This window comes from Ylistrum balloti, unplaced genomic scaffold, assembly GCF_031769215.1.
Source record: "Ylistrum balloti isolate Yb309-2 unplaced genomic scaffold, AGI_CSIRO_Ybal_v1 Utg370140, whole genome shotgun sequence".
In the NCBI taxonomy this organism is placed as follows: Eukaryota; Metazoa; Mollusca; class Bivalvia; order Pectinida; family Pectinidae; genus Ylistrum; species Ylistrum balloti.
Window position 1 is genome coordinate 219,713 of NW_026782147.1, and position 12,445 is coordinate 232,157.

The 12,445-nt window shown below is 34.5% G+C and overlaps 1 protein-coding gene across 1 annotated transcript in view; it reads right to left on the bottom strand.

Annotated features, from left to right (window-relative positions):
• Window positions 1-577: 577 nt before the first annotated feature.
• LOC132550682 (DNA damage-binding protein 1-like) overlaps window positions 578-12,445 on the bottom strand; it is a 29,478-nt gene continuing 17,610 nt past the window's right edge. Inside the window, exons 18-28 of the mRNA XM_060214774.1 lie at window positions 12,107-12,202; window positions 11,326-11,564; window positions 8,384-8,548; window positions 7,053-7,147; window positions 4,684-4,854; window positions 4,316-4,425; window positions 3,846-3,931; window positions 3,131-3,214; window positions 2,634-2,736; window positions 1,999-2,122; window positions 578-1,400 (exon numbers count right to left, since the gene is read on the bottom strand). Of these exons, the coding sequence (XP_060070757.1) occupies window positions 1,317-1,400; window positions 1,999-2,122; window positions 2,634-2,736; window positions 3,131-3,214; window positions 3,846-3,931; window positions 4,316-4,425; window positions 4,684-4,854; window positions 7,053-7,147; window positions 8,384-8,548; window positions 11,326-11,564; window positions 12,107-12,202 (1,357 nt within the window). The 3' untranslated portion in view covers window positions 578-1,316. The remainder of the gene's footprint in view (window positions 1,401-1,998; window positions 2,123-2,633; window positions 2,737-3,130; window positions 3,215-3,845; window positions 3,932-4,315; window positions 4,426-4,683; window positions 4,855-7,052; window positions 7,148-8,383; window positions 8,549-11,325; window positions 11,565-12,106; window positions 12,203-12,445) is intronic.

Sequence of the window (12,445 nt, forward strand, 5' to 3'; positions counted from 1 at the left end):
TCTCCTTTGTAAGGCAGTGAATTGTTAATAAGAAATAGGTCACTCCGACTTATTCTTTGACCTTTGACTTGCACTGAAGAATCAAAGAAAATTTTTGTGCTTTATTTCTTATATCTCTAGTCACTGGAACTTCATACTTAGGACTATGGGTTCACCTTGGTAATGCATTGAGTGTTGTGTAACTTTGGCCTACATTTTGACCTTTGACCTACATAGATACAATTTGCCTGGGGTCTCGTCTCCTATACTTCTAGTCACTGGAACTTCAAACTTGGGGTATGGGTTCACATTGGTATGCAGCATGTTGTATATCCTTGAACATTTTTTGACCTACATCAAAAAAAAAAAGTTCATCTTTTTGCATGTGATTTCCAATTTGATGGGAGACTGTAATTCATCGAATCATTGCCATACAGGTACTCTTAATAGCCTTTGAACACAGAAAAGGTCATTTAGGCCAAATGTAGACGGTTCAAAAATAAGCAACACGTGTCTGCCTCATACCAACTGAATGGTACACAGTAGCGTGAATCTTTGACTATCTATGAAATAAAACACTGCACACGACCGTTAAATATCTGTCTCACAAATACTTTATTCTTCAGAATTGGAATTCACAATAATATATGTTATGGTAAAAAAATTGTCACCAAATTTTCAAAATTTATGCGTTCTACTCTACTTTTGAAAAAATCATTTCTTTTCTTTCCTAGAAAATTCACCATTTCAACTGAAACTACCAACAATCCAAACTTTACCATTGACCATGGAACACTGTATTTCTGATTAAGTAATATTAGTAGAATGAGACTTTTGTGTAATAGAATCACCATGCAAAGTAACCGAAATCAAAAGAGACCAGAAGCTTCACAATTATTGACAATTTTCAATATCTGAAAAAATGTGGTTTCTGAAGCAAAGAAATGAGATTTGTTCAATCTGTGGACAGTAGCACTACAAACTTAACCTCAGTAAAACATATATTTGTCTCTGCTCCAATCATTGTTAAACAGTTAACAATCATTAACACTGTCCTCTTCCTACAAAAGCAGATTTAACACTCTTGACCAAGTCAAAATCTGTCTGCACCAAATTAATGACAGCATGAATAGTTCTGCACTAGTGAGGACCTATCACATTCCAACAGATAAGCACTTTCTGTGCCTGAAGGATTTGTGTCCTTTTTTTGTGCATCAAATTGTTACAATGGAAACCGGAAACTGGCAACAGCCATGTTTCCTGCGGTGGAGTATTGTCCCTTGTCTGGAACTCTCCTGTTGAAGTTTTTGAGTTGATCAGTCACTGTTGACCAACAATCAGTGGATTCGTGTGAGTTCTTCAATCATCTTCACCAAGTCATCTACTGTTGCCTCTCGTTTCATTCCACTGCCATCATCCATCTACAGAAAACATGAGAACAAAACTTTGCTAACAAACCCATAATTCTGGGATGAAAACATTTAAAAGAGGATTAAGTCTGAAGAGTATAAACATATAGAGACACTTGCTATTAAGATGTAACAAAAACATGATAATGTTGTATCATTATGTCACAATCAAAAACTTCCTTCAGTTTATGACTACTTATAAAGCTCTTGCTTTTTTACAAAAAACGTAAATTAATGTCATCTCATAACCATTACTGAATTTGAGATATACCATATTGCATATAGCTTTTATTTGTTAATATTTTTTTCCCCAAGTGGTTCATTTGCATTGACAACAGAATATCCATATCAACTCCCCCCCCCCCCCCTCCCCATTTTCACTATCATGGCCAGCACAAACCCCAACCTACAGTTCTCTGAACTGTCTCAGACAGCACAAACACTAACCTGTAGTCCCTGAACTATCTCAGACAGCACAAACACTAACCTACAGTTCTCTGAACTATTTCAAACAGCACTAACACTAAACAACAGTTCTCTGAACTATCTCAGACAGCACAAACACTAACCTACAGTTCTCTGAACTATCTCAGACAGCACAAACACTAACCTGTAGTCCCTGAACTGTCTCTTGCATCTTGTCCCGACTTAAATCCAAAAAACTTTCAATGAGGTCGCCATCAATGAAACCTTCCGCAGGTTCTGTCTTTCTTTCAGTGTGAAATGACCTCCAACTTTGTGGTGTTAAGGATGGTTATAAAAATTCACAGCTTACATGAAATCTGTATAGTTGATTGTATTAGTACTCCAGTTTTACTCTCTTTTAAAGAGATTTACACAAAGGGTAAAAGGATCTGATCCACCAGGCTTATATCAGAAATATTTCCATATTATCATTTAAACAAATCTTGTTTGATCAACTAAGTTAAATGTTACTTTTATTTATAAATGATCCGTCACAAATGTGTATGATCAGCTTTATGCTAATTCACATTATTTCAGGCCAAATGTCCTCCACTTCTAAAAATTGGATTATTGGCTCTAGGGCAAATTGTATTGCATCTTTATCACGTCATCCGTAACTACTAAGTAAATATGTTGATTTCCCTTACCCTCTTCAGTTTTAAACACACCAGTGATCTATATGACATCGTTTTCTTAAATTCGGAAAATTTTATTTCAAATTCTATTTCCAGAATCTGTTATAATTTCAGAAACATTTTCATAAAATGATTCAAAGGATACAAAGAATGATCAACTTTTCCCACACTCTTGATGACCTTAGCCAGTCGACCTTGAACGTCTAGTAGAAAGTTGTAAAAATCTTGAGTCAACTGTGTCACAAGACCTAAAATAAAGAGGTTGTAAAGACATTAATAGACTACAACAAGGTTGACTTTGTGACTTTGAATTAAGGACATAACACATTTAAAAAACAAAAAGGACAAAAATTGACAGATCCGGCCTCTTGAACTCTTGAATCTTTAAAACAAGTGACTAATCATATCAACCTTATAGCAAGCCAAGCTCATTTATTTGGGAGATATTTGAAAGCAATGCTTTCTTGCTACTTCAAGAGAATTCTAGGCTGTATAGTTCTTAAGAAGGTGAAATAAATATAAATTGTTCATTGAAGGTTGATCACCATGTTACATGATTGTGTTGTTTTTCATGCTCGACAAGCAGAATATAAACTCTTCCTTACAAGTGACCAAACAAACACTGGAAACATTTGTACTAACCTACTGCACCATTGACAGTCCCGAACAGTACTGAACCTTGGGTAGGCATGGTGTTCTCACTTGAGTGCTGCATGACAAGAGAACCTGTAAAAACAGAAATTGTTGGCTTGTTTACATAGAAACAATGTTAAGAGACTGAAGAATTCAACTGAAGACTACTTGCAAGTGCTATCTCACATTATTAAGTTACCATGAGAATCAAACTAACTTTGTTAAAATTTGATGCTAGCCTGGAAATATGCTGATGAATTCAATAAAATACTTGCCAATTCCTGAGAGCTCGTATTATCTTCATTTTTAAGAAATAAAGGCAAAATAGCCTATTAAATGTAGCATTAAAGATAAGTCTCCAGGGTCAAGGCCAACTGTGTGGGTTATGAGGCAGGGGATACAATCTTTGTAACAATATGGAATAATCCAAAATGAAATGTTCATAACATGGAACAATTGCAAAGGACATTGTGACATCACACTACATTGGAGACCAGTGGTAATTATAGTCTCATAATTACATTTGCTGTCTAGTACAGTGGTAATGGGATGATGACAGGCAAATCAAAAATAGAATATTGATATCGTTTTATCCAAACAATTGATCAAATGATCCAATTTCAGAACAAATCTAGTGATCCTGTCCACCATTTTCTACAAAATCATCAATCCTTTCTACAAATGTTAACATACAGTCAGTCTATTATAAAGGAATAAAACTTACCATGTCTGAAAACATTCACAAACTCTCCTAAATGAAACATTCCCACCTCCTGTAGGTTCTGTCGGTCTTCTTCTGTTGTGGCAGCACTGTAAACATAACACTCAACATGAAAGTATTATGACTTCATTTTGATTCTAAATCCATTAAAATGGGTCTCCTTATTCACAGAACTATACTTTTGTACAAGTTAATCAAGTTCTTCTCTTCTACAGAACTACATTTTTGAAGAGTTAAAATAGGTCATCTTTTCAATAGAAATACATTTTTGTAGAGTTAAAATAGGTCATCTCTTCTACAGAAATACACTTTTGTAGAGTTAAAATAGGTCATCTTTTCTAGAGAACTACACTTTTGTAGAGATAAACTAGGTCATTTCTTTTACAGTACTTCACTTTTGTAGAGTAAAACCAGTTCATCTCTCCTCTACTTTCATATTAGGTATAGTATGCCATATTTTCTACAGTACTCACCTGTCCTTCTGACAGGTAAACAAGTTGAAGGAATTCTCAGCACCAAGAAAGTTGTCATCATCCAGTATTTCCACAGCTGTCATCCAGTTGGGATTACAATCGCGAGCAATCTGTTCAAGAAAGTAAGGTCTTGATATATATATCAGGTTACAATTTTTTAACACTGCTACAGGACAGAACAAAATGGAAGGAACTTTTTATTTAATCCAGACTTATTTTGCGACTCTATGGTCAATGTACAGAGGATTTATGGATTCAGCGTAGACATAGGAATAAATACTAAGTTCATAAGGTACTCTTTATTTGAAGAAGTTTGAAACACCACCTCTGTAGTTTGGCAAACATTCTGTTACACGAGAATAACTCACCTCTTCAAACGTTCCTTCCATTGGTTTATACAACAGCAGCGTAATGGACTTCATCAGATCTCCGACTTGTATGAAATCCCCTTTTGTTTTTAGATATAGAGCTACGATATTGTTGAAGTAGCTGCATTCTAGTCTTAACTCTTTCTCTGTTGTCCACTCAAACAATCGAACCTGAAATAGCAGCAATTCAAAATCTTAACAGAATACAAAGGGAAAATTATACCTGATAAGACATCACAGAGGTGTATTTGTATTAAACTCCACGCTGGGATCACGTAAAAGAATCTCTTCGTAGAATAGGCTACACCATAAATATAAAATGTTTGAAATATATAGTTATTGGATATAAAATAACCTATTCTGCGTATGACTGGATTAATAGTTTGTTATCACTGGTTGGGTTTGTTATATACAAATGGTATCATCAAAGAGATTCAAGGACAAAGTACGTGGACATAGTAAAACTATTTAAGTATGAATTGAACAGAAAATTATGTTTAAAGTATTACCAAAAGATGACCCACTTGAAATTATGTTTGTAAAAATAATTACAGCAAACGTGACGAATCACTTTGAATAATCGTTTACGTAGTTACAATGCTATTTTTACAAAAAAAAAAAAAAAAAAGGAACACACTGTGATGAAAATGAAGCTGAAAGAATTTCAGCAAGCATGGTGACAGCGACATCATTCTCTACACAAAAACAATAAATTGGTGATTTAAAATATATCTAAAAGTGAACCAAAATAATTCATTTCTTTTTTATAACGTCCATACTATGTTAACAAATGTGTCATCTTTGATCTTCGATTGTGTAGTTATGAGAAAGAAACAGAGAGAGGGTGATTGAGAGATAGAGAGAGAGGGAAAAGGAAAGACAGGGAGGGGGAGAGAGAGGAGAGAGAAGTGGAGAGAGAGGGGGGGGAGAGATAGAGAAGGGGGGGGGAGATAGAGAAAAGTGAGAGTGAGAGAGAGAGAGTGAACAAGAGAGAGGGGGATGAGAGAAAAGGGATAGAGGAAAAAGAAAGGAGAAAAGACGCGAGACAGGAAAGGAAAGATTAAGAGGGAGTGAGAAAGAGGGAGGGGGAGAGAGGGAAAGACAGAACTAAGAGTGACAGAGGGAGGGAGGGAGGGAGGGAGAGAGGGAGAGACAGAGAGAGAGGGAGAGAGAGAGAGAGAGAGAGAGAGAGAGAGAGAGAGAGATGGGGGAAGCAAGAAGGAAGAAACAATTTTTTAGAAAATATGTACAGCGATATTAACAAAACATGAAAAAGCATAAACTGAGTCGCTATGTAACTATGTGAGACCTGCTGATTTGCTATTTTCTGAGTGTAAAAAAAAAAAAAAAAGACATCACAGAGGTCATCAAGGTCAAATGTCTGAACCAGTCAAAATTCGGTCAACATTTTATATATTTAGAAGAATCAACATATTTTCAAAACTTAAAAAGCTTGGTAATGTCCATTATATCAAGTGTTGGTAGAATTGTAAGCTAGGATTTAACCAAGTATTTTCCACTTTCAAAACGTTAAACATAGATAACAGTAGAAATGCCAGACCTCATTAAAAAATCATCTTAAAGTAACCTATCTAAGCCTGTGACACTCTGATCATAAGCATAGATTTTTCTAAATACTCCTGACCAAATTCCATCTTTAAAGTCTGACTCTATTGTATCAGTCTAAATCAACCAAGCCCCAAACTCTCTTCACTAAACTTTAATCTTTGTTAATACTCAACACAGCCCCAGCTTTCCCTCCCTACCTGAACCTAGACCCTAGACCCCATCCAAAAACTCAGCCCAGCCCCAGCTTTCCCTCCCTATCTGAACCTAGACCCATCCAAAAACTCAACCAAGCCCCAGATTTCCCTCCCTATATGAACCTAGACCCTAGACCCTAGACCCCATCCAAAAACTCAACCTGGTCCCAAATTTCCCTCCCTACCTGAACCTAAACCCTAGATCCCTTCCAAAATCTCAACCCAGCCCAAAAATTCCCACCCTATCTGAACCTAGACCCTAGATCCCTTCCAAAAACTCAACCCAGTCCAAAATTTGCCTCCCTTAGCTGGGTCCTTCCACAAAATCCCCTCCAAAACTTTACCTAGCCCCAAACTCAACTCCCCTCTGACTCAGAATGTGTTTGAAAACTAGACATAGGTCAAAAACCATTATATATACTGCTTAGAAAACTGGCTGAATGGGCTGTTACACTTTCGTTTTGTTTAATTTGCTGTAAAAAGAATTTTAATTATCATGTACCAATACTTAAACTTTATAAAACAAAGGCACATAATGAGAGAGAAAATGAAAGTTAGATGAAAAAACTTATGAACATGTCCATCATGGAGGTAATGTATACTTACTGTACTATTAATGCTGGCTAACAATTTGCCATTAAATTCTAACAGTGTATATGCTGCACCTCGGATTTCTTTTTCTGCTACTTGGTTTAATTTTCCTGTAATGACAATGAAGAACAAATGAATTTATATCTAGCAATGAGCATATGGAAACAATATTCCCGGGCCTGAAAAGCCTGTGGTCAACTGATCCAAGTGAAATTTGGATATAAAGGTATATCTTATTTAATCTCTATCTTGAGTTATGGAAGAATGTCAAATGACTAGAGAAAAATCTTCTCATAATTATATAAGATTGAAAAATTATATATATGGCAATATTTATGTTGTTGCTGAAACATTTCAAAATGTGTATAAAATTAACTCTGTGAAGTTAACAATACCTGTTGATATATTTTGTTTTCACAACAATCACCTACAAATATTAGTCTGAACTTTTTCATAAACCTCTGGTGTTTAAATACTTTCTAATTTTTGATGTATCTAAATGTCCACAACAAAGTGAAGTATGTATCTCAGCTTTAATTACTTAGAATGTGAGATGGCTAAATTCATTAGCCATGCTGAAAAGTCCTGCTGATAACTAGTTATGGTAATAACTGAGTGGTACCTCAAGGTAATGTTGTCTGCCAGCAGAAAGCAACAAAGTCCATTATATTAAGACTATATATTACTGCTTGTGATAGGTCAAATTAAACACAGTGGCAGATGAGATTATGTGTGCAGACAATTTATAAAGTAACATATTTAAAGCATGGGCATGTGTTTTATTCACTTGATAATTATGTAAACCATCAAAACTGTCATCCTATACTAAATAATTCTTACCAAGTTATTTCCAATGAAAAATAATAAACAACTTTATGCAAAAACTGCAGCTTTCCTACTCTTCAGAAGGAAATATGAGACACTGGGGATATGAACTCACAATTAATATAATAATAATAATAATAATAATAATAATAATAATAATAATAATAATAATAATAATAATGATAATAATAATAATAATAATATAAATATTTGTAGGTATATCTTCATGTCATAAACAGACAACCCTAGTTAAACAGATAAATGAAAATAGCCCCAGTGTAAAAAGTGCTAAATAATACTGTGAAAAAAAATTCATCTAACCTATTGTACTAATTAAGAGTCACAGTTGATCTCTGACCTTTATATATATAAGAAAACAATTACACTGCAATTCTGTTTAAGCAAAATAGAGGTTAACTTTAAAGCACACTGTCCACAATACCTACTAGCTAATTATCATAGTCCTAGGACTTACAGTAACACTATAAGAACTGTGAACTCACATTTTTATAAAACCTTACCTTCATGGTAGTGAAATATGATTATTCGCCCTTGTTTTGGCTCCGCCTCCTCCGGATGTACCAGGGCTGTGCCCACTATATAATAGACATTATGGTCGTCACCAAGCTTTGCTGATATAAGACTGGTAGCGAATTCATTCTGTAACAACTGATGGGCATGTAGCACTGCAGGAAAAAAGGACAAAATTCAGTTATATCATATACTGTGGATTCATTTATTTTCGTTGGGTTCAATTTTCGTTGTTTCTACAAATTAGAATGTCATAAATTCGTGGATTTTTTATTCTGTGGGAAAAAAATAAAAACGTTAGAAACTAAATTTTTTCTGTTTGTATTAAGGCTAAGACAAGAATAAAAGAACGTTTTTTTCAAGATGGCGTCCTGTGTTTTTATAACGCTGTATAACAGTCTCGCATTAATATCAAACCACAAATCAGTATATATCCTGGCGTGTAATCAATCGGTAATTATCAGAAACAATTGTTTTCAGTGGATAAACATTGTGTGCTGATCAGTCGGTGTACCGCAGTCATATGAAAACACCACGCGTATCGATTGGACCATGTGTGTAAACAGGTGTGTAAACAAGATCTGCATTATTAATAATTATTGTGAACCTGTAGTCGGATAGAAATACGTATCCAATCTTCAATCGACAGGATGGTCCGATCAAGCCTAGTGTCCACAGTGTCGCTAACGACTGCGATCCCATCATACTTAGCATCACAATGGGTACTTACCCTTTGTTATGTTTAATAATATATAATTATATATCGTTGACACCAATTTAGCGTATCCATGTCGAGAACACCCGACTCCCGACTAATTACGGGGCTTCTGTCATTACCGGTGGACGTTTCCGGTGTCGGCAAAGATTACTTGGTCAAATTCCAAAATTACTTTAGTAATAGTTCATATTTCGTTGTGTTTTTAAATTCGTGGATTTGCTCATCCACGAAAACAACGAAAATTGGACCCCCACGAAATAAAATGAATCCACAGTAACTTACAAGTCTTCTTTAAATGTCTGGTATACAAAACATATCAAACACGACTTTGACTTGGAAAGAAAGAGGCAGAATACAAACTACTGGACAGCAGATACAATATTGTTCTCAATGTAGCTATGATAATGAAACAACAATAAAATCATAACGCAATATGATAAAACAAGCAATGTAGCAACAAAAACAAACACATAAGAGATTTTTAATATATCATTGCTTTAACAGATTGAATTCCTTGAATGTTGCTAAGCAACCATAGCAATCTATTTGAAAAAAATTTTGTCAAGTATTTTGTTAAGATATAACCATAACAGGAGAATCTGATGACAACCAACAAAATATGACTTGATAAAGTCAACATGGAACATAATACATATTTCTATCTCAAAATGATTTGAAATATTCTTGTCTTTAAGTAAGACATACAAAATATCTTACGTCCACTTGGTACATATGAAATGTCTTCAAGTATACATGAGACATATGGAACATCATTATGCCCACATGGGACATATAAAATCTCCTTAAGTTGACATAAGGATTATCTTTATGACAACATGGGACATATAAAATCTCCTTAAGTTGACATAAGGATTACCTTTATGATAACATGGGACATATAAAATCTCCTTAAGTTGACATAAGGATTATCTTTATGACAACATGGGACATATAAAATCTCCTTAAGTCAACATAAGGATTATCTTTATGATAACATGGGACATATAAAATCTCCTTAAGTCAACATAAGGATTATCTTTATGATAACATGGGACATATAAAATCTCCTTAAGTCAACATAAGGATTATCTTTATGACAACATGGGACATATAAAATCTCCTTAAGTCAACATAAGGATTATCTTTATGACAACATGGGACATATAAAATCTCCTTAAGTCAACATAAGGATTACCTTTATGACAACATGGGACATATAAAATCTCCTTAAGTCAACATAAGGATTATCTTTATGATAACATGGGACATATAAAATCTCCTTAAGTTGACATAAGGATTATCTTTATGACAACATGGGACATATAAAATCTCCTTAAGTAATATAAGGATTATCTTTATGACAACATGGGACATATAAAATCTCCTTAAGTCAACATAAGGATTACCTTTATGATAACATGGGACATATAAAATCTCCTTAAGTCAACATAAGGATTACCTTTATGACAACATGGGACATATAAAATCTCCTTAAGTTGACATAAGGATTACCTTTATGATAACATGGGACATATAAAATCTCCTTAAGTTGACATAAGGATTATCTTTATGACAACATGGGACATATAAAATCTCCTTAAGTCAACATAAGGATTATCTTTATGACAACATGGGACATATAAAATCTCCTTAAGTCAACATAAGGATTACCTTTATGACAACATGGGACATATACAATCTCCTTAAGTCAACATAAGGATTATCTTTATGACAACATGGGACATATAAAATCTCCTTAAGTTGACATAAGGAGAATCTCTATGACAACATGGGACATATAAAATCTCCTTAAGTCAACATAAGGATTATCTTTATGACAACATGGGACATATAAAATCTCCTTAAGTGACAACATAAGGACATATAAAATTAGTTGACATAAGGATTAATGACAACATGGGACATATAAAATCTCCTTAAGTCAACATAAGGATTACCTTTATGACAACATGGGACATATACAATCTCCTTAAGTTGACATGGAACGTTTGGAATATATTGATGTCCACATGGGACATGAAACCACATAGGACATGAAATTCCCTGAAGTCCACATGGGAAATTTTAAAGATCATGACATTCACATCGAATATAAAATATCCTGATGTCCACATGTGACATTTCAAATATTGGAAACTTTAATGGTCCTGTAACATAACAATTAATTCACCACATTGTCTAAACAAAGCTGACCTTCAAATGTGTGTTGATCTATGATGAGGAGAGAATGGACTTCAACCTCATCACCAAATGTATGTTCTGACATTGTACTGGTTCCCGTGGTAACCATCTTCACATTAGAACTACTTGTGGTCATGGCAGCGTGTGTACTGGCGCTGGCCCGTGACGGAGACATGCCGTTGCTGTCTTGAATATCCATCCTTGTGGAGATAACTCCGAATGACTGAGAACCTTCCTGGTATGCTATCCTCCTATAGTAACAGACCCAGAAATGTAATTCTGTACAATATACTTAAGATCTTACCTGAGTTACCATATCATGTGTTAAAGTTTAACTAGTTACCATTTCATTGAGCCTCTTGCGAGGAAAACAATTTTCATCCCATATGAAATGGAAAGAAATGTAAGATTGCATATAACTACTACAAACTTGCTCGATATTGTGACAATAGCCTTGAATCAGACTTATATAAAATCTAAGTTGGCAATGTTGTAACTCAATACCTCTTTCCTCAGTGATTTCACAGAACATATGAAACCATGAAGTAAGAATATCACAATTCAAACCATGGGACCCCATCACAGCCCCACTTGGTGTTATTACTTGTATTCATAACAAATTGATGTAAGTGGTGATATTACACTGTAACAGGGTAGTTATGGGATGAACATATGTGTCGACATACAGTGATTTCTGACTTAAATTAACAACCACTGATATAAAGGAAATTGTAAGCGTTGTCCAGACAAGATCATGTATATGGAAAGACAGATGGACGGACAACCTAATTACCTGGGAGACTCCATGAGAGGAATCGTTCTAATGTGTAGTTTCTGGATCTCGTCTATCGTTCCAATAGTAAGTGTGCTGTCATTAGCAAGGGCTAAACTGTAAACATGAAAACAAATCATTCATTAAAAAACAGAAAAAATAAAAAGATGAGTTTAACATTATTTCTTTCACTATCTGATCAAGTTGTAATAAATTAAATCTGGAATACTGATTCAGAATAGCGATCAACATGCAAAATCAAGCACTCTTCTGTAAGTCCTCTAAAACAAATCAGAGACCATCCCAAATTCAAGATAAATATTGGTGGTGTCTATTGTAAAACCAAATATTTTTGTGGGG